Source organism: Agelaius tricolor, unplaced genomic scaffold (genome assembly GCF_023055355.1).
Source record: "Agelaius tricolor isolate 1412-34295 unplaced genomic scaffold, bAgeTri1.0.p SCAF_17, whole genome shotgun sequence".
NCBI lineage: Eukaryota > Metazoa > Chordata > Aves > Passeriformes > Icteridae > Agelaius > Agelaius tricolor.
The window spans coordinates 18082813-18106446 of record NW_027269277.1 but is presented as its reverse complement, the minus strand read 5'-3'; the positions used below and the strand labels follow the sequence as shown (position 1 = coordinate 18106446).

The following is a 23634-nucleotide window of genomic DNA, read 5'->3' as shown; positions in this document are numbered from 1 at the left end:
GTTTTGAAGAGGAAGAAAGGAAATGAAATCAACTTACAACAAAAAGATGTAAAGAATCTTTCTTTGTAACTATTTCAACACTCAAGAGCTACTGAGCAACCACAGTGCTCTAAATTTGAGAAGGGAGAAAAACACTGGAGGTAAAAAATAGGAAGATCCCAGTACATTAAAATCCCACTTTAACTGCAGACAGGCTGTTCAGAGACACCTAATTCTAAACTGGACAACTGTGATTTATTTTGCTGCAGCAGAATGAAGCAGTTCAGATCCATGATCACTGATCACTGCCTTCCCTGGATTTGAGAAGTCCTTCCCAGCAGCTCTGCTGGGTAATTTTGAGTGGCCAGCTGTCACAGATGTGCAAATTGCAAGCGAGTAAGCTCACATATGCAAGCAGCAGAAACAGCTTCTGGCAACTTCCCACCACCTAATGATTTTTAAAATACCTTTCAGATATTACAGCAGCAAAACATCAGCCCCCAAAAACAAGCAAACAAGCAAAAGAGCACAAATTTTACCCAAGTGCACAGCAGGAAAATCTGAAATACTCTGAGCAGGTAGCTGTGTTTCTGAGATTATCAGTCAAAAAAGCTTTTTGCACAAGTCCCTCCCCAAGGCACACTGTGAATGCAGCCTAAGGACACCCCTCTCTCACTAAAGGAAACAACGGTGCTGTCAGGTGTGCAAAGTGATTCCTTCCTCCCGAGAACCTGGAAGCTTAAATGGTGTTAAAGTGCAAAAGACTCCGAGAAAAAATACACCTCTGAACAAAGAAAAAACTCATTATACTTTGCACCTGTTTAAGGAAAAACTCCTTTTAACAAGTTGAATCATTAATAAAGGTGCAATTAAGTATCACATCATTAAAGGAACAGGAAGGAAAGCAGGGTGAACTCCCATTAAGAGACAATGCTAAGGTATCCACCTCGTTTAAAAAAAGAAATCCACACTTTCTCTCCTTGCTCCTGGTTACAGATGATCTCATAGGGATTTGTTACTCACAAACATAAGATTGCTCCTGAAAGTTAGGAAACTGCTTTCCTGAGCTAAAAAGCTATAATTTGTTCCCATATTTCCAAGAAAAGGTGTTACTTATTGTGAAGAAGCACAGCAATGAGAACAAAAAAAACCTTCAGGGAAAACTATCACTCATTTCAATATCACAACCAAGACATAAGCACAGGGAAAGTGACAAATTCTGCATTCTCTCAATAACAGATTCCCTTTCTGTGAACGTTGGAGGTTAGAATAGAGGAACTTCAATCACTGTGGCAAGCAGCCAGCTCATGAATAGCTTGCTAACATCAACAAGACTATTCGTATGAACAAATGCTCAAAATGACTATGAGACTTCTTGTATATCCTTTGTAATGGTAAAATCACCAGGATTACTGTGGTTTCTAAGTGCTCTCCCACACAGATGAAGAGCTGAAGTCAAGAAGAGTGCTCATGTGAGGAGCTCTGTAAGAGCTGATGTTAAAAGCTGAATTGCTCCTTTGGTTTTAGCTTTAAAAAAAAAAGAGCACATTGGAGCAGAACTACTACTGGACCAGCAGCCACCAGGCTTTGAGTAACTCTAACTGAGTCCCTGAAGTGAGATCCTGACATGCACTGCTCAAGAAAAATACAACTTCTACTGCCTGAACAGTTATGGTTAACAACCTACTCAGCTCTGCTGGAAGACCACGAGATTTCAAACCACATTCTCAAAGTAAAGAACGGGGCTGGCAATACATAAAGATCTGTGAGAAAGGAAGCACTGGAACTAGCAGCAAGGTGGGGTTGCCTGCATGGGCAGCCCTTCATTTGAATGCAAATGTAATTTTGGGGCAGGCAGTTATCTGTGACATCAGGCAGGACCTTAGTAAACTGTTACCACCAGCACCTGGTAAAACCATTGTTAATCATGTGTAGTAAAGGGACATCAGGGCTAGCAGGAGTCATTTATAGAGCCAGGCTGGGCTAGAAAAGAGAGAAAGAAAGAGGAGGGGAAGGGAGATCAAACAAACCCTGCGAGGAGCAGGATGTCCCAGCAAGACAAAGGCAGGCTGTGAGCATCATGTACGTGAGCTATCTGCTGGATAAGGACAGCAGCATGTATCCAGGACCTGCAAGGTGCACCAACAACAGCCTGCCCGTGCAGAACTTCGTGTCTGCCCCGTCCTACTCCGACTACATGGGATACCACCCCGTGGCAGCCCTGGACAGCCACGGGCAGCCGGCGCCCGCCTGGGGCTCCCACTACGGCCCCCAGCGCGAGGACTGGAGCGCCTACGGCCCAGGCCCTTCCAGCGCCGCGCCCGCTGCCCACATCAATGGCTCGTCCCCTGGCCAGGGCTCCTACGGCTCTGCTGACTACAGCTCCCTGCACCCCGCTGCTGCTGCTGCGCCCTTACCTCCTGTAGATACAATTCATGCCCAGCAAATCTCTCCCAACAGCCAAAGGCACAGCTCTTATGAGTGGATGAGGAAAACCGTGCAGTCCACGTCCACAGGTAGGAGAGCACGGAGGTTTTGTGCTGAGAAGAGATTTTTACTTGTTGTTGTGTCATTGGGGGGGTTTTGCCAGGTTGCCTGTTCAGAGGGAAGGATTCAGATTAATAAAGATAGATCCTGATTGCTCTGAAGGATTCTCTTGCTAGTGGTTAAATATTGGTTCAGTTACTGGATGCTGGGTTTGGTCAGTTGATTATTTCTTGTGTTTCTTGCTTGACCTTTAATCCTGTGGGAGGTGAAAAGCAGTGTCCTTTCATTTCCCACTTCAGTTATGTTTTTAAAGTTTGTGATATCCAATAGTTGCTTTTCGTAGGAGTTCTATAGATTGGGATGGAATAGGAAGTATTATATTCACAACCACCTATTCTTTGCTTACTTTCCTCAAGTTTTGGAGTACCTAGGAAAAGTTCAAGTAAAATATGCACAGCAGGGGGTTGGCAGTAAGGCTTTCTACCAGAAACAACCCCTCCAAACCTCAGAACACTGAAATGAGATCTGCAAGATCACACAATGAGTCAATGCTTTAAAAACAGGGATGATAAGGAAAGGCTTGCTTCACTTTGTAGTAGCAGCTCTCAGAATATGCAGGAATACAAAGATCCATGGTAACACAGCCTGGTAATACAGCCACAGATTAGGCTCTGCTGCATGACAGTCAAGGAGTACAAAACAATTCTTCAATTGTATTTAAGCAGCAAAAATAAGCCATGAAGCTTGAGGGAAAGGTTCTGTTTGATTGGGAGGAGGAACAAGAGAAAAAGATAAACACTGAGCATCCCTAAAACAAAAATCTGCACCCTGTATATGAAAAAATATTAAACTAGAAAGGGGAGTAGAAAAAGAGGGGAAACTGCCTGAAAAGAACAGAGACATAATCTGCTCTATGAAAGTATTTGATCCTCTGAGGTGCTGAGCAGCTTTGACATGCACTGAGATCAGTAGAAATTAGGGATGCTCAATTCCTCCCCTAAAGAGATGCTCCCAGTATTTCAGTGCTGCATCCCAGGAAGGCTCCTTCCCTTTCTCTCCCTCCCTCCACACCTGCCTGTAAATAAAAGTCTTCAAAGCAGGGACTGAATCAATCTCTGGCAGAAAAGCAATTACTTAAAACAGACATTAGAGAATTGAAAGCAACTGCATAGAAAAGTTGTCTGTATTAAAAGAATGCATCTAATTTGTATGGGCAGAGTCCTGCTCACTCCTGCTGAACACAACTTTAGTTCATGGAGAGTCCACAGAATTCAATAGAGCAATCAGAACAGGCTGTTGCTCTGTGTGAATAAGAATTTTTTTGGGGGAATGAAAAAGTTTGTATTTTTAAAATCTTATTTGTTCTTCACTGAATATTATCCAAGAAAAAACAAAAGAGGGCCTGTTTTGAAAAAAAAAAAAAACTTACAGCTTACTTTTGAGGAGTCCTTACAAGGGCAAAAATATTGCTCACTAATTGTGGGATTTACAGATGGCAGAACCCTTGCTCAAAAAAGGCACTGCTCCTCATCCCTTCCTTACCTGCTTTGTGCTCCTGTGCATTCACACCAAGGGAGCAAAACCTGATTTGTTCTGTGCTGTCCCTTTACTAGTGGGACACTGGGACAGATTGATGCAGCACACACACATATAGAGAGATATATATATATATATATACATAATATAAAATATCACATTCTAACTGCTGCTCAAGAACAACTTAGAGATTTCTAACTTTCCAAATTTCAACCTGCAAAGGTCAGGGCATTCCCAGAAGAGCTGGGAGTGTCTCCTTTCTGGAGTGGTCTAACAAGATACTGAGCATATCTGTGTCCAGAACTGGAGAAATCAGCAGGCCATGGAACAGACCCTCCCAAATGCCCATGGGCCAGTGGAAGGCTACATTTAAAAGCTACTGAGTGCAGCTTTAGGGAAAAAATCCAGAGGAGGAATTCTCCTGCTGCTCCTTTCCCTCTTCTATATATCAGTATTTCTGCTAGGCCAGGCAGGCTCAGTGCCAGCAGATCTGTTTCACTGGACTTGGTTCCTTTCTCTCCCTTCACTCCTTATGCTCTGTCTTTTCTGTTTAAAAGCAAGGGCACTGCTGTCCTTCATGGTTTCCCAAAAAATGAAATAACTTTAAAATATTTTCCTTTGGGAAAGCACCTGAGTGAGTCTGGTTCTGTACATGCAGGTTTTGCAGTGATTTCAGGGGTGTGAGCAGGCTCACTGCAAATGTTGTTTGCTGTATCATGATCAAACCCCTCAGAATTTTCTTAGATTGAATCCAATTCTTTTTACATCCTTAAAGCTGTCTCTGTTCACTGAGCATTATCCTTCTGTCTCTTTACAAAGCCTTTGGGAATTTCATTAAAGGTGTAGTGTTGCAAGAATGAAGGAATCACACTTATTATTTATTAGCTTTCCTTATTCCCTGTGAATAGATACAGACCACTGTTCTTAATGATGAAAACAATGAGGCTCAGACTTACCTGAGGTGATCACAAAAGTAATCATTCAGACAAATTAATTTTGCTATTTATTCATTACATTCTGCAAATCACTAATTATCAATACTAACACTACCAATAATATTTCACTGGGAAAACAATAATTATTAAAGCAAGTAATTTTTGCAAGATATTCTCAGAAGTGTGCAAGAAACGTTCCTGCAATCTTGTCCCTTTAAGGCTGGGAGAGATTCTTGCCAAAGGCTCACTCACTTTGAGCAATCTGACTTGGAGCAGCTACAGAAACAAGGCCCTGAATCCATGGCATTCCCATCTCCAGAGATTTCATGGTTATCTTCTCTTAGTGCTGCTTTGCAGCCTCATGTCCTGACAGATGACAGACAAAACACTTTATTGCAATTTCTACCACTGCCCCGTGCCCTCCAGCTCTTTTGATACTGTTATCTACACAACTAACCTGAAACAAAGAAATATTTCAAGTTTTACTCTGTAACTTTAAAAACAACATCAGTGTAGAACCATGTGTTCAACTGATGTAAAGTGAAATTTGTGAGGGTATCTGAAACCTCCAGAAGACTTCATTATTTAGAGTGAGATTATCACCCTGATTTAATACTACTAGAACACATTTCCTGCAGAAAAGTCCTGCTGAGGCTTTCATGCATCCTTCTTTCTCTGACTGAAGGAGGGCTGAGTGTCTGTCCCTGCCTTGGCACTGCAGGGATTGGATCAATACAGAGTATGTAGAGTCCAGGGCCCTGTCTCTGCACTCCTCAGGAAAAATCCAATGTGTTTTGGCTCAGAACACTTGAAGGGGAAGCTCTGAGCACTCAGGATTTTCAGCCACAAACACTCAGAGAAAAGACTCTACTCCAACCCTTACACTGCTCCTGTCTCCTCAACCTCTCCTTGGAGAGGGTGAGCACAGCCAGGACTGTTGGAGCAATTGTAACACAGAACAGAACAAAGCCACAGATAGAAATGTGAGGTGGAAATTCCACACACACAAAAGACATAATTACAGGCAAATTCTTTGAGAGAAAGTAGAATAAAACCACCTTAGAAGAAGCTACAAATCTCGTCCTGTTGATTTCAGGACTTTTATGGAGCTGTGTCATCACTCACACAGGAGTAGACTTGACTTTATGACTGTGTGAGAAAACAACACACACCTGTGGTAAAAGTGTGCCCAAAACACTGAGTTTGAGCAGGGAACTCCCAGGAGAATTTGCTCACAAAGCTGAAAGTGCACCTCAAGATCTGCACTTGTGTTACCATAAAACTGGGTGGGGACACGTTTTGAAACAGGTGAACTGATTCAGAGGAGAGATTTTTTCTGTAGATGACAACTCTCCTATCATTCTTCCTCAGTAAAAATTCACTCTGCAGACACTAAAGACAGTTTGCTGCTGCTGATGACAGGAGGACTGCACTGTAAATGTACCACACTTAGGCTTTGAAGGAAGGAGTTATATTCCCTCAAATGGAAGGAAGAGGAACAAGCCTCCTTAGAGGCCATTCCTGTAAGATGCTGAATGCTAAAGAACACACAACACTTGGGAAAAATCTCAGTTAATCACTTTCCTTTCAGTCTATAGTCATTGGCAATGGGATTTCCCTGGTTTGCCACTCAGAAATCCACTGACATTTTCTGCAGGTCCAGTGCTTCTGACTGTCCAGTCATTGCTTAAAGAGAATAAAAATGACTCTGCTTTGGATGCAATTCCTTCTGTAAATGAAGAAGAAGAGAAAAGTTTACACTAGCAAAGGGAAAACCAGAAATTGGCCAATGAGCTTTATTCCAGAATAGCAGAACATATTCAAAATTGAAAACAGAAGGGAAAATTCAAGTCTGTTGAAAGGTTTCAGTTCTATGATTCTATTCTGTTTTTTCAGCATGAACAATCTGAGCATGTATAAAAGAAGAGATGAGAGAAATGTAGCAGAAAATGCAAACACAGAATTACACCGAGTTTCACAAACCTTTAGCACCTAACTTTGCAGTAATGCACAGGGCCAGGACACCTATTTATCACACCAAGGTTTCTGGCAGGAATATTATATAAGATTTGATCTATGTCACATTTTCTAATACAGTGGCTGGTGGGGTTTTTTTAATTTAGCTTTACAGAACATCATGTGCAGCACAATGTTTGTCTTCAAACATTATTTAAAATTACTTTTGCTTCACAATTTTAATTAATTCAGTGAAATTACTGACTTAAGTCAGAGAGAGTTTGCCCTTTACTTTTCCTACACTTTTAAAATACATAAGTAGTTAGAGTCCTAAACAAAACTGAGGCCTGATCTCTGTCAGTCTGTACCGCTATAAACTCAAAAATTAGCATAAGTTTTTTAATACTAAAGTAACAGAGAGATGCAGGTGGGAACAGAGCATATCCTCAGGCCAGAAGCTGTTTGACATTTCTGGGATGATTTAAGGTAACATCCAGTCACCAAGGACAACCATAACTTCCTCTGAAACACTGTTAAACCCTGGAATCCAGGCTGCAACGCTTTGTCAGCAATCCCACAGAAATCCCACACTATCCTATCCTAGGACATCTTCAGGCAGCTTCTGATTTTATGAAAGATGCTGGTTTATGATGCTGGTTTCAGTGCCTGCAGAATATTCCTGAAAAGTGAAGAGAGGAGGCTCAGAAAGAGGGCCCAGGGCTGGTTCTAATGCTAATTTATTTTCCTTTGTAAACAAGTTGTGAGGTCGGATGGTGGGGTTTTTTTTTTCCTTTCCTGGCCTACATTGTCTGAGGTTTTGAGGCCTATCTGTCATATTGAGGCAACAGACCCTTTTAACACTTCTCTTTGCTTTGATATGCAGCCTTGTCTCTTCCTTCTCCCTCTTTTCTTCAGGAGTTATATTGCCGGAAAGGGTGATGATTTTCACAGCAAATAAAGAGGCCTTCTCCCAGCTTTATTGTCTTCAGAAGAAATACTCTGTGAATTTTATGACCAATGGGAAAGCTGTTCCCTTCCCCCAACTCAAAACTTGGCCAGTCAAAAATTGCCAGAGTGGGTGTGATGAAGCAGCATTGTTCAAGTATATCCCACAAAAAGATTTCCAGCTCTGAAATCTCGGATTTCTTGCTGCTCCAAAGGCACTCCTCAGTAGGCACTAGTGCAAAAAGGGTTTTGACAAAACTCCCTCTTCTTATATAGCTCATTAAACCCAGGAAATCCACTCCCCCAGCACAAAGGCAGGCAGGCTGCAAAGGTGGCTGCTTCAAAGCCCTTTTGTTTCATTTCTCTTCCACCCAAGCACCAATAACCTCTCCAACCACAATTCCATGGTGGGACTGTCCATGCCAGAACATATTCCCTACAGAACTGACCCAGTACTGCTGACTGTAATTTTAACCTGTCACTAATACAAGATAGATTAATTAATATGGTACAAAGTCAAATGTTGGCTATTTCACTCACCTAAGTGAGGAAAATCTGCAGGATTCCATTCAAGAATTGGATTATTACAAGGACTTTTATCATTGCATCATTGAATTGTGCCATTATGTCCTGAGAAGTGAAGAACATCCTCCCACTATCTATGGGGTGAATCCACCAGTCCCACCTCAAATTGTACTCAGGTAATATTTCTCCTGGAAATAAAATGCAATTGAAGTTAAAACCAGTAGGTCTGCAGAACACACTGGAGTGGATCTGCTCCAACAGCTGGAATTCAGAAGCTGAAGCCCCAAACTGTTTAGGGATGGATTCTGTTGCTGCTGTTTGTTAACTCTGGCAAATAAAAGTGTGCTTTGCCTTTGAAAGGAAATGCCATGTGCAGACTAATTCCAGCCCAGCATCCCACAGAGGCAGTAGGAAGACTCTCACTGACATCAAGGAGAGTAAAGGCCTAACAAACTAAAACATGGCTCTGCCAGAGCTGAAAGTGTCTCTTGGAAGACTCTGGCAGATCTCAGCTCCCACTGTCTCTTGTCTCTCACAGTATTACTCCATACATTAAAAAAAAATCAAATTATTAAAGACAAGGTTTATTTGACACATCAGAGAATTTTTCTCAGAGCATTTCTCAGAATTTCCTTACTTTTGCTTTTTTACTTTCTACATTATTTACTTAACTTTAAGAAAGAAATTAGATGTCAAAGCTCTCAATCTTCCGTCAAAAAGAATTCAGATATTATCAATTCCACTAAAAAAACCTGAGAGCTACTTGTACATAAAAAAAAAAGATCTTATGGGAGAAAATTGTGTTTTCCATGTACATTTAATTTCTTCTTCTAAAAAGAAAAAAACAAAACAAAACATAAACAAACAAAAAACCCTACCCCCCCCCAAAATAAAAACAAAGTACCACAACCCTCTCCTATTCAGGTAGTAAGGGTTTAAGCACTTAAAACCAGAAACAGGAAGGTTTTTCTTGAAGTTTACCACCTTGTTTTGGCAATAGAAGAACATTTGATATTTGTCTGTGCCTTCTGAATGAGAACAGAGGTCAAGATAAGATCACCTTGTTGCTCTTTTGTGTACTCCATCTTAACAACACAAAGGACACTAAGGAAACATGTTAAACATTTTGTCCCGTAGAATGACCCCAAAGTCTCATTTGAAGAGGAAAAAAACCCTTAACCAAACCACCAGTTAAAGAGATCAAAAGTTAAAAAATATCAAGTGAGGCATTAAAGCACCACAGGTTACCATATGTTAAACAAACAATTTACACTTCCAGTGAAAGAAAACAAATGTCCTGGTATTTATGTGGACTGAACTGAATCACTGCTGTTCCTTAGAGACTCTACAATTCTTACCTTAATGTTCTAAAATTAGCAGCGTTTTTCACTGGATTATCAGTGTAAAATTCTGCTTCCACTGCAGTTCCACAGAGGTGGAAATGCCAGGGAATGAGAATGTCCTGCACATCTTCCCCAGCAGGCAGCACCTTCACAGCCAGGTAACAGATTTGAGACAAAGGATTGAGCAGAAGCCACAGCCTAAGGAGCAATCCCACACCTATTTTCCCTATTGAAATATTCCAAGTTATCAGGCTGATGGCCTTAAGAAGGGTTGGATGATGCCCAGAGCATTGTAAAGGCACTATGGATGTTCCCCAGGGCTGGAGCATGGGAGCTGAAGGATCAAATTGTGATGAAGGTTTGGTTCTACAAGCCTGGGGAGAGTCCTAGGGAACCCCTGTCTTGTAGGGTGAGCCAGAACCATCCCCATGCAGGCTATAAAAGGATTTATTTACAGCATTGCACTGCCCAGGATGCTCACCAACTCTGGCTCTGGGATCTATACAATAGTACAAAGAGGAGCAGAACCTGAAGAAATTTCTAATGCAAGCAATAGGTTGGTGAGCCAAAAATTCTTAGAAAGAGCAAAGTCCTGACTGTCAAATACTGGAAGAGGCAAAAGTGACCCTATATGGTGTGCATGGCAAGTGGAAAGCAATGCTAACTTTAAATTTGTTCTATAAAAAACAAAGAAACACCACATCTCCCTCCACAGATGGGGGAAAAACATTAACCCAAGATTCTGCTCTAGTCCTGTAGCCTGAATTCTGCTTTGGGAGCTATGAAGGGGAGTGGGAAGGAGGAGCTGGGTAGGAATAGGCCTTTGGCAGCACTGAGAGATGGCCCCTGCAGCTCCTCTCTCCAGCCAGGGAAAGCTGCTGGCTCTGGGGCTCTGTGCCATGGGGATCCACTCAGACACTAAAATGTTACCAACTCCATGCCTGAGAATCGATTTCACCCCATTCAAAATTAACTACTATTAGACTGTAATCATTAGGAGCTTGTGGCACCTGTTTTTGGGGCATCCCTGTAACCTTGTCAGAAAAAGCTCTGTAAGCAAACAGGAGCTGCTGTGCAAAGCCACACAACACCTGCATCAACAGCAGATGTGTACAGGTACAAACACCTGAGTTCTGTGCATCACCTGGGACAACCTGAACCTGAGGGGGTTCTTCTGCTGCAGGGACCACTGAGGACACAGTTTCACAACCTCCAGCACCACAATGGAATACAGAGCAAAAAAACACTGAAAATATATTCCCTGTCCCAGACAATTCACTGGCTAAATATGCACATCTGAAGGAATGTCCATATAAACACAGGTAAACAAGGAAGCACCAAAAAACTGTAAGATTGTGGTCAGCAGAGATGATAACACTGGTCTTAACACAGCAATAATCCAATTTGTTAAAAATGTGGGAAGCCCTCAGGCTTTGGCTTTAAGCAGGTACTGATCTCCAATATATTGATTCCCTAAATCATAAACCACAGAGGAAGGGAGCCAGCAGCAGCCTTTTCCATTCTCAGCCTTCTTTCAGAGCAGCCACACATTCTGTCCTCAGAAATGACCCCGTATGGAACCCATAAAATTTCAGCTCCTTGCATCTGTGTTCCCTGGCTCCTGTCATCTGCCATTGCCTTTTAATGCCCTGGATGCTGCTGAGCCGTGTCTGCTCCACTCAGCTGCACCCACAGCTGAAGAGAGGCAGCAATGCTGCTCCCAAAGCAGCAGATGCTGCAGTTCCCTGCCCATTGTGAAGTATTATTGCTTGCCTTTTCTCTTTTTTATGAACTGTCATTCTGAAAATCTATGTTACTGTTCCCTGTGCTGTTATCAGGTCGTGGGCAGACTGTGCCAGACTTGATGGAAAAACACAACCTCCAAACTGCAGTAACAATCACAACGTTGTGGGAATTTTTCTAGCAACAAGAAGTGAGGAATTTTGGAAGCTTTCAGTATTTTCTGTGCAGTAAAATGTCCTTGACAGGCAGGTAAGAGTGTCAGCTGCAGGGACAGAGACAAGAGCAATGCAATACCAGGCAGGATGTTTGCAGCAGAGCTGGGAACAGAACCCAGGTTTCCTGGCTCTTTATTCTTACCAGGAATGCCTTCCCTTTCCCAAATGATAACACAGGGGTGATAAAGAACACGAGAAGCAGTTTATTATCTATTTACTAAGGAGCAAACCTAGTATCTGATGGTATGAACATCTTGTGTTGTAAATCAAAACCCAGTCAAGGGAGTTACTCTGGGTAAGTGCATCGAGAATCAGGCCTAAAATCCCCCCAGATATTTTCAAATGTAAAGCCAGATATTTTGTGGTACTAAAGTGAAAAAATGCTAGCTTGAAGCAATGTGTTCTTCTTTCAAAACAGGTAAAACAAGAACGAGAGAGAAGTACCGGGTGGTTTACACAGATCATCAGAGATTAGAATTAGAGAAGGAGTTTCATTACAACAGATACATTACAATCAGGAGGAAGTCTGAACTTGCTGCAAACCTAAGGCTTTCCGAGAGACAGGTAGAGTATGGATCAGCCATCCAGGCATTGCTTTGAATTTCTGACTGCTGCTGAGGGGATAACTGTATGGTAAATACAGAAATGTTCATGCCTCCAGTAACCAAACACTGGGTTCCCTTTGCAGCAGAACCCAAACAAGGGCTGTGCAATAACCCAGGAAATGCACACACCATCTTTTTCCCATTCTGAGAAACACGAGCTAAACCACATCACCAAAATCCTGCCTGGATTTCTCTCTGGGCTGTGGCAGCAGGGAGAATTTCATGCTGAACTTTCTAAAGCAGAAGTCCTGGTTCTGCTGGGAACTCAGTGGGAATTCCAGAACCAAATGCAACAAGGTCAGTCTCAGTGGAGATGGAAGTGATGAGCTCAAGTATGGGCAGGACACTTGAAGTGTTTTGTTTCCTTGGCTGCCTTGTACCTTTTGTTAAAGGTTTCCTACATACGTGCTACTCCTTTCTCCTGCCCCATTTCCTCCCTTCCAAATTCCACTTCTGTTCCCAGAAGAGAAATCAAAACACAATCCCATGATTGGTTCTGATTCACTATTGTTTGATGGGCTCTGCTGAGCAGGAATTGTCCAGAGCCCACCCATTGGAGCACTGTCCATCCAACTTGAGCCTGGCTCACACAGCCCATGCTGAGCTTACAGAAAGGGAGAAGCAAACACCCATTTTGCAAATATTCCCGAATCTGCTGCTGAATGCCAGGATTTAATTGTTGAAAAAATAAGTTGTTTCAGCTAGGTATAAAAAATACACCGTGTATCTTTTTGCTGGCTGTTAAAACATTCATAATTTGACTTAATAATGCTGAATTTGAATATCATGGCCCTGCTTCTGTAAACAACCAGTGATATTTACTTGTAACTTCCTAGCTCAGTGATAATTCCTGATGGATGTTTTGTAAGTATATTTGAAGAGGAGAAACAAAAATATGTGATCTATTTCTTTGTATATATTGGGGAAACTTGGCAACAGCTTTTGCAATATTTGTTCTTCTTCATCATCATCAATATATCAAAAACAAAATGAATTCCAGTTCATACAACCTACATCTCTGAAGTGTTTTTTAAAAAAAGAAATACCTGATAGACTCCCACCACCACCCTTTTGTACAAATTTAAAACTTCATAATATGAGCACAATTGAACACACACTGTTCTATCCCAAGTTTCTCTGCACACTACCTAAAACTTCAATTGATTTTCTGGAAAAACTTTTTTCCTGCCTCTGCCAAAATCCAAATTTCCCTGGAAGGAATATCTCAAAAGGACAAAGAGAAATTGTTTAAACAAGGAAGGAAAGATGCAATATCTAAGAAAAAAAAAAAGGCAAAGTGAAGCACTGTTAACATAGGAAGCATGCAGAAATAAAGGAGATGATGAGGATGAGAAAGAAGAGAGAAAATCAGACTTCAAGGGAAGAGAAAATTGCATAAAAAAAAGAATTGAAAGAAAGGAGGGCAACAGGTGAAGAACAAGTCAGACAGATGCAGCTGGCCCTGTCAGCTTTTAGTCTGACATTACAGACCTGTTCTTACTTGGACTTATTTGATAATTGGCACATGACCCTGCAGGGCCTACTAATTCCTCCCTGCAGATCTGCTTCCCTAGTTTAACAGCAAACTAGAATAAAAACCTCAACTCACAGGCAGGTAAGAACACTGAAGCCAGAGGGTAATTCTGGAATGTTGGTTTAGTTTTTTTTAGTTTCATCTTTTCATACATTTTGGCAAATGTATGAGAGAAATTATGAGAATGGATTATCTCTGCACAGTCAGAATGCAAGAGATCTGAGAAGGCTTGAGACTGGTTTAATAGAACATAATTTGGCACTGAAATGATATTCCAGAACTAAGACAACAAAAGGAACTGCCAAACATCTCAGATGGCAGCCTGGGACTAAAGAGACCTGGATTAAATTTACATGGGCTTTGCATGTATTTGAATCCTTCAACTGTAAAATGGAATAGGAATGCCTCAAGGAGAAGCACCCTGAGACTGTCACAGAGTCCTTAAGATGTTCTGTTTGGCTTCACCAGTGATTTTCTTTTAAAATGCAGCCTGGTAGCCACAGGTGTTATCACCTCTCACTGTTTTACTTCCTCTCCAATCATTATTCTCTTTCCCCTTCTAGTTTCTAACAAAAAATAACTGAACAGACCAATATTTCTCAGCAAAATATTGATTTTTTTTCTCTTTGGGTTATAGAAAACAGTGACAGAAGTGTTTCCTTTCTGTCTGCACAAGAAAACACAACAAACCTGAATGAGGTAGCTTGACTTATTACACTGACTAGACATGATGCAGAGCCACTTCCAAGGATAAACTGCTGGAGTGCACAGCTTTAAACCCAACCCTGGGGATTCACATCCAAAGCCAGTCCAGTGACCACAGAACATTTCACACCTCAACAAGTTCTGCAGTATTTTCAGCTGACCATTACTCACGTTCAGCTCACATCCTCACTTGTCCCACCCTGAAGAAGATCCTCCTTCAGCAGGTCCTTCATGCCTTCCCCAAGGTGTGCCTGTGACAGGGCAGGGCCACTGGTGCCACTGCATTGTCTGGGAAGCAGCAGCAGATTCTGGCTCCATCTACAAATGAAGTAGAAAACACTCAGCTACTCAGGCACTGCTAAGACAATATTTTGAATTAATGTTGCGTATTGTAGGTGAAATTCTGCCCAGAAGTGAATTTCCACCGGCTTCCACACTAATTAACTTGCACCATGCAATCAAGAAAGCTTTTGTGCCTCCGTTTATAGGCCAGTAGCAGATCTTGGCTTGCCCTGACTAAGGCAAGTTTTCAGTGTAACAACACTTTTTGCATAATTTTGGCAATCACTAGGACACATAAGATCCTGTTGTGTTAAATTTTGTTTCAAAAAATTTAATAAATCAGAGTTCATTCCATAAAGAAATAACAGAACTAAAAACAAAATTCACTTTTTATCAAGCTATTAATAAATATTTTATTACTAGATAGGAAAGATTACCTGTATGGAAAACAAGCAAACAGCTCTGTTGTCTCAGTTTGTCACTGTCTTTCCCAGTGGTCCTCATGCCACTGATTTTCCCTATGACTCTGTGACTAAATACACAAAGGACCACATTCAGTCCTGTAGCAACTGAAAACAATTTCCCTCTGCTCCTCTGCAGGTGAAAATCTGGTTCCAGAATCGCCGAGCCAAAGAGAGGAAAATAATGAAGAAGAAACTGACTCACTTTGACGGCAGCAGCCTGGGCTCTCTGCAGAGTGACTCCGGCTCGGTGAGCCCCATGGCGGGCCCTGAGGCACAGCCTCACCCCGACATGGCCGCTTCGCTCTTCCCGGCGCCGCCGCCGCCGCCCGCCCTGCCCATGGGCGCCTTGCAGCACGGAGGGACCCTGCAGCAGGTGGTGGCCTCGCAGTGAGCCTGCCACGGTGGCACCGAGCCCACGGACCGGCACCGGAGCACTACAGGGCCCGGGGGGGGTCCCCAGCGTGCCCCAGCCCGGGGCACACAGGATTCAAGGACACTAAACCAGAGGCACCGCCAGGTGTGCAGCACAGCACGAGCTCCAAGGGCCAGGAACTGCAGGGGTCCCTCAGAAGGGGATGCCTGTGCCACAAGGCCGGGGGTCCCTCAGGAAGGGGATGCCTGTGCCACAAGGACAGGAGTCCCTCAGGAAAGGGATGCCTGTGCCACAAGGCCAGGAGTCCCTTGGAAGGGGATGCCTGTGCCACAAGGCTGGGAGTCCCTCAGAAGGGGATGCCTGTGCCACAAGGCCGGGAGTCCCTCAGAAGGGGATGCCTGTGCCACAAGGCCAGGAGTCCCTCAGAAGGGGATGCCTGTGCCACAAGCCTGGGGGTCCCTTGGGAAGGGGATGCCTGTGCCACAAGGCCAGGAGTCCCTCAGGAAGGGGATGCCTGTGCCACAAGCCTGGGGGTCCCTTGGGAAGGGGATGCCTGTGCCACAAGGCCAGGAGTCCCTCAGAAGGGGATGCCTGTGCCACAAGGTCAGGAGTCCCTCAGGAAGGGGATGCCTGTGCCACAATGCCGGGAGTCCCTTGGGATGGGGATGCCTGTGCCACAAGGCCAGGAGTCCCTCAGAAGGGGATGCCTGTGCCACAAGGTCAGGAGTCCCTCAGGAAAGGGATGCCTGTGCCACAAGGCCAGGAGTCCCTCAGGAAAGGGATGCCTGTGCCACAAGGCCAGGAGTCCCTTGGAAGGGGATGCCTGTGCCACAAGGCTGGGAGTCCCTCAGAAGGGGATGCCTGTGCCACAAGGCCAGGAGTCCCTTGGAAGGGGATGCCTGTGCCACAAGGCTGGGGGTCCCTCAGAAGGGGATGCCTGTGCCACAAGGCCAGGAGTCCCTCAGGAAAGGGATGCCTGTGCCACAAGGCCAGGAGCCCCCCTCGGGATGGGGATGCCTGTGCCACAAGGCTGGGAGTCCCTCAGAAGGGGATGCCTGTGCCACAAGGCCAGGAGTCCCTCAGAAGGGGATGCCTGTGCCACAAGGCCAGGAGCCCCCCTCAGGAAGGGGATGCCTGTGCCACAAGGCCAGGAGCCCCCCTCGGGATGGGGATGCCTGTGCCATAAGGCCAGGAGCCCCCCTCAGGAAGGGGATGCCTGTGCCACAAGGTCAGGAGCCCCCCTCGGGATGGGGATGCCTGTGCCACAAGGCCGGGAGCCCCCCTCAGGAAGGGGATGCCTGTGCACAGGAGCCCTCCGGTCTGGGAGAAGCCAGGGAGTCCCTGGGGAAAGAGAGCCCAGGAGCAGCCACAGCCACTGGTTCCGCTGCAGACACAAAAAACCACCAAACTTGGCCCAGGCAATCAGTCCCACACTGCTGAGGCAGCTGTGCCCGAGAAGGTTCCTGCTCCTCTGATCTCCATAGTACTGATCCCACTCGTGGACTTTCCACAAGCATCTTGAGAAATGCAAACCTGGCTGATGGGTTTGACCCACTCAATGGATGGAAAGCCTGGAGCTGGGTGGTTGCACTCACTACATGTTAAGGGCAAAGGTCAGGGATGAGCTTTTTGGAATTTTTTGGGCTTTGACAGGTATGATTTCCAATGCTCCACACACTGGTATAAACAGGCACTCTTGCATCTTACTATAAATGTTTTGAAAGCATTCCGGAATTGTGAATCTTGGCCCAAGTTCATTTTTAGGCAAAATTCATTCAGATTCATTTTGGATCCTAAAAGATAGAGCAAAGCAGGGCAGAAATCTTTTTAAAAATCATATTTCAAAAAGTGACTGCATTTCCTGAGACAGCAGAGCCCATGGATAAAGATGCAATAATTGCATTCAACCAATTTTAAATCTGGTCAAGTTTTATGAGTTATTGTGACACTAATAAAATTTGAGAAGCCAAATTAATAGAAGAAAATGCAAAAAAATACTTCACTTAAAATAAAGATCTCAGCATTTTTCATGTGGGTCTCAATTCCTGAAGGGCTGATCCCTTCCATACTAAGCAGAATTTAGTAGGTAATCAGTACTTAACAATAATCTGGATACTTATTTCCCCAATATGATTTCCAATTGCATGCACAAGATTTCTGTCTGCAAAGGGAAATTTTTTAGAGCACACAAGTGATTTGGGAAGTTATACCCTCATTGTCTAAAGCAGTTTAGGAATTTAGGATGCCTGTCCTCAGTAATTTCCATCAAGGTATCCCCTGAAATCTCTCTGTCACTGTTGCAAAAAAGACTTAGGAGCATTAAGTCATTTAGGCACTACATTCTTGGGTTTGTTCTTTAATTATAACAAATAGTACTATTAGAGTATCAATATGTTGGTGATTGAAATTACTTGTATATAAAGAGCATTAAAATAAATTACTTTTTTCATAACCATTTTGCAATGTGTATCAACTACTGCAGCAAGTGAACCTGCAGATTTTCATGATTAGTCTGTTCTTGAATTGCAAAATCAAATTTCAAAGAAGAGTGATGGTAAATCAGTTTAGAGAAATTAGAGGAGTGTGGGAAGAGCAGGATAGTTCAGGGAGCCAGCAGCTTTCACTACTTAGGAACTGGATTCATCATTTCGTTTGCAAGAAGGACAGTGCTAAACAAAGGTAGAGTTCAATGAAATGGAGAAGGTGCACTGTAAAATTGTGAAATTCCCACTCATTCCTGTCACAGTGGTGCTCCATTTGCTGCCAACAGCACAGGTAACACAGGAGAGGAAAAAGCTGCAACTCAAAGTTCAGCAACAGAAAGTCTCAACTGATTTCTACATGGTAGGAAAAGAGGAACATGACAAAGAGCACACAGGAACAAAAGGGATTTCCCATCCTCATCAATGAGCATTGCAAGCAAACTGCTCTCCCAAAAAAGAGCCATTGGATCTACCCAAAAGAGGAACCCACTGGAAATACACAGCACAGCCATTGTGCTGGCAGAGGGAAATGTCAGAGATCTATACACAGATATGTAACTTAACAGAGACTGGAAAAGCTTCAATAGGAAAAGCATCCTCACTCTGGCCAATTAAATGGAATTGTGCTTGCAGACTAGAGAGAAAACAATTAAAAAAACCCCAGATTTAGACTTTCAAAAGGTAAGAATACAGAGGGAAACTTTGTATTTTGCACTGATATACTCTAAGTTAAGACCTAGTTCTAGCTCAGTGATCAGAAGCCTGGCCCCAGGGTTCTGCAGAATCAAGTCCACAGCTACCTATTTTAATCCCATTTTCATGACACAGCTTAATTTCACATTAACATTTCTAAAAGGAAAAAAGTACTTCAAGGAAGAACTTGAAGAAATGTTTCTGAACACAACATCTTTCTCTTTAAAATTATTTAAACATCATTCAAAGAGAGTGGGATCTGGCAGAACGACCCGGTTTATCTTGTTTACATGTAGAAGAGTTATTGAGGAAGATAAGTGACCACTTTGAAGATCTGCTTCATTTCTGCTCCAGTTTGCTGAAAGCATGCTTGCTATAGGTTGCTATGTGTTTCCAATCAGAAGTTGTTAAGTACACAAAATAAGGCTGGATTTTATTTGCAGAAGCACATGTTCAAAGGTTAAAATTTATTGCTCCAAAAGCAGTATCTATAAACCAGGGCAATACCTTAGAGATTATTAACCTTCTAGTTATGCCAGTGGCTGTTTTAAGTAGTTAGGTTTTTTTGTAAGAATTCTCAGCAACCTCTCCAGTTAAGTATTTCCAATGGGCTCTAATCCTTTAAACAGTTGCCCACCAAATCCCAAAGGAGGTGATTTTTCTCTAAGAAGCTTGTGCAGTGCTGTTAACTTGCTGTACTCTGTCCAAATAAAAATAAGAGAGGCAGAAAATTGCAGACAAATCAGCTGAAATTATTTGGGTGCATTTACTGTGAGTTATGAAATACTGGTGCCATCCTCAGGCTAATACTCACTTTCTTCCTGACTTTGGGTATATCAAATAACTCATCACTTTTATCACATCTGAAAACTCAGGACACTAAAGCAGAGTACTCTGAAGATTGATTGGTTGTTAGGGAAGTGCCTTGAAGAAGAAAAGCATACCTTAGGCTACATCACAGGAATATCTAAGCCCTTAATCCTAATTGTGATTAAAAGAACTATCAAGGAATATCCAATTTTCAGAGGAATTCACTAAACTTTAAACCCTGTTTCCCAGTTAGAACTGTGATCTAGATGGTACAAAAAAATCAAGCAAACAGCACCTTCAACCAAATCTTCTGGCAATTAAGCAAAATATACAATTCAGAATTATATTTCTAAAACAAAATCTTCAATTCCCGCTTAGGGTTATGCAATCATTAAGGGACAACGAGAGAGCATCAAGTATGTGTCACCTTCTACCCAAGGAGGAGTTTCAAAAATACATTAATTGTGGATGTTCCCATAAAAATGAAAAAGCAGATTTCTCTTTTAGCTCCTGTGTTTGGTTTGCTGGGGCGGTCCAGGGGCACTGAAATGACACATCCCTGAAAATGACTCACAGTCACATTTCAGATGGCACTGGATGTTAGTTGGACACAATATTGTGCAAAACTCACCAGCTAAAGAAATATGCACAGGTTTTATGATGAAAGTGTTTGCCAGCTATTTCATACACAAAGCACACAAATTCTTTCAATTCTCTAAAAAAAAACCCTGTTAGTAAATGTCTGCCAATAAATGGAGAGGATTAATTCAGATACACCTCTTGGTTAACCAAGGTTCAACAGAGTCCCTCTGAGGCAGCAGAGACCCTCCATGGACAGTAAGCCCAGAGTTAAACTGTGGGGCAGAAATGCCAGGCTGGCAGCACCAGAAAGCTGCAGCTGGCAGGCAAACAGGGAAGGCAATCGATTGCTTTGTTACCTCCTGCAGGAAAGCCAACACCAAATAATGGCTGCAGGATTCACAGGGAGCACCCAGCAGTGCCACCCAGCCACACCTGGGCAGGAGGGATCAGCTCAGTGCCCTGCACTGCGGGGGAAGGCACCAAATCAATGGCAACCGAAGAGCTGCTGCTCATTTTCATGCTTCTGCTAAAGAATTGATTTAGCCTGGGGTTCACACACAGGCTCTGTAACTCCTGCTGAATTCAAGCTGCTTGTGGAGCAGGAAGGAATGCTCTCATTTCTGTCAGTATTGATTTGGAAGCAGAAGTTCAATCATTACAATTTCAGAATGGTTAGACCCTCCTTTAGCTTCAGACCATTCTTTCCTGACAGAACTGATGCAGGTTATCCATTAAATATATTAATAAAACACATTTTTACATTTAGAAATTAAAGATAAGTCATTCGCAGCAGTTAGAAAAACAGAAATGGGGTAGAGAGAAGGGTAAATACAATCAGCCCTCTACCAGCCACTTTTCATCATTTTTTCAAAAGGATTTGTTAACAACCAAAACTTCAGAGCATGAAATTAAACCAAATACCATAGAGGAAGGCTTCACAGACAGCTGGCATCTTTATTTCTTCTGTTGCTCTCTTGTGGAGAGCAGATCCCCAGTAGGGATCATAGACACAGGGCAGAACTGAAATTGTGCTATATCCCTTCTTCCTTTTCCCCAGAAAATTCAGCTCAGCAAGTGAGAACAGCTCAGTCAGCACTGCTCATTGAGCTCTCTGAGCTGTGCCACATCTGCCACGTGCACGTGCTTGCATTTCAAGCCCTGAAAATGAGACCTAAGTAGGGTTCTGTATATTAAAAAAGCCCAATTTAAAAGGGCAAATAAAAATTTCAGAAGCTTTGTGTTTGTTGAAGCTTCAGTAAAAGCAAAAGCCACCTCTTTAGCTGTATTTTAAGATTTTAAACCCATCTGCCTTCCTTCATCACTAGTTGGGTTTTTTCCCCAACAGAACTGCCCTCAGCTGACAGCAAACCATGTCCTGACTGACCTTTCCTCAAGATCCCTACTGCTGCCTAAGAATTGTAGGAGGAATGAATGTGCATGCAAACCCAGCTTGAATACAGGGTCAGTAACACCTCCAAAAAACTGCATTAGAACAATCAGCAATACAGAGCTCCCTAACCATGTCCTGAGCGTGAAATTCCAAGCATTCAGCTCTAAACCATGAGCTAGGAGCATTCCTGAGCCTGCAGTGGTACTGGAGTGGTCATGTGGAGGCAAGAAAACAAACCTGAGCCACAAAGGGGCACATTCAGCTCACCTGCTTTTTGATTCTCCAAAACAAGAGACATTTCACATCATTTTCACGCTCCAAAGACAGACAGATTATTGTCTTCTTATCTCCATATAAAAGGAAGAGTAATTTTATGAGTAAGGGTTCCTAATAAAAACTATCAGAGTTGTAAACACCTTTAATGCAAGTTATCGTTCTACAGGCAAGTTTTAAAGTAACAGTAGTCCTGAAATTGCAGTTTTAATAGCTGTCATTAAAACACTTAATTGCACATTTGTGATTATGTTATTATTACTGGGGTGGAATTGCTCTCTTATACAATAGTGCACCATCTCCACTGCCTGTACAAACAACCCTTTAGAGTTCCAGTGGTGAGTACCACACTTGTAATTATTGATAGTTTTTCATCAACCACTTGTTAGAAAACTTGAAAATTTTCTTCCCCAAAGATCTCAAAGTACATTTGATTTAACACACATAAAACTTCACTTTAACAACCACAGAGACAACTGCCATGGCCACTGGTTTAGTAGATAAATTACACCTGGCATTTGAATGGGTGAATTAAAGAAACAACCTTGGAGTTCAGTTCTCCTGGCAATCCATCTCTCTGAATTCTGCCAAGGAGCACAGCACTGCTGCTGCTGGTGCCACACAGATCTGTTCTGTTTCTGCAGAAAACACTGCAAATACAAGACTGCACATGGCTGAGCTTTGTGGATGTCCAGCCCAGTGCCTCAGAACTGTTTTCACTTCCCCACCACCCCAGAGTGTCCAGAGAGGGGCCATGTTCCAGCAGCACAGCAAACCCTCGCTGCAGCCACTGCCCTCCCACACACAGTCCAAGGCAATGGCAGTTCACCAGTTCACTTTTCCCTCTCTTTTTTGTACTCCCTGAATGCCCACCAGAAACATCCCTGGAAGTGCAGCCTAAGTTACTGCACTGAAGGCAGGCTCAGTGGTTCTGTCTCTGAAGCTGCTGACATGCTGAGCAGGAAGGAGCTGAGCATGGCCAAGAAATGATCCTTGGAAGGCAGACTTGGATTAACAGTCAATTAGCCCTCAGAAAACTACCCCAAAATTTTGGTGGCCTCAAACTACAAGACAACATGCAAAGGTACAGCTCCTTTTTAATATCTCCACCCTGTTCTGTGACACAGAATAGGAGATATCAGACCCAGGGAGCAGATCATTTGAACATTGCTATTTTAGTTATCTTATTCTCACACTGGTGTTAAAAATCTGCAGTCCTCCTCAGCAATCTTATCCTGCTATGTAAATCTTTTTAAACAAAATGCCTTATTCAAAGCTTACTATTGTTAGCTGATATCAAATCAGTGTAGCAAATTGCCATTGGAGTATCTTGATCTAATTATCTTCTGGAAAGAATCGAAATAGAACTGAAGAAAATTCAGATAATGGAACAGGCAAAACAAGAAAGGGAAAGGAGGAGCATAAACAAAAGATAAAAGAAGAACAGAGAATAAAGGATAACGCTCTGAGATACAAAAAATATGATTAGGTGATACTGAAATTCTGGGGGTATGTGCAGAGACATCCCAAAAAACCCCAGGGATTTAAAATGTTCCCATCACCTACTGCAGCATATGAGATTACATCACTCACAGGGATGTGAAAATGGTGTGTTTGGGGGAAGTCAGACATCAGGGCTGAGCTGAAATCTCTGAGCAGCCAATGCTCATGGATACCCTTGATGCCATGGAGCCAATGGAGCTGAAACCTTCCCCTGCTATGGATCTGCCTATGACTGACAGCCCTGCACAGCACTCAGCAATACAGGGGAATTTA

General features: G+C 43.0%; 1 protein-coding gene across 1 annotated transcript; it reads left to right on the top strand.

Annotated features, from left to right (window-relative positions):
• Positions 1-2059: 2059 nt before the first annotated feature.
• LOC139597109 (homeobox protein CDX-1-like) lies at positions 2060-15645 on the top strand. Its single transcript, XM_071442077.1, has 3 exons — positions 2060-2495; positions 12083-12228; positions 15391-15645. Exons 1-3 carry the CDS (start codon positions 2060-2062, stop codon positions 15643-15645), a joined length of 837 nt encoding a protein of 278 aa, XP_071298178.1.
• Positions 15646-23634: the final 7989 nt, after the last annotated feature.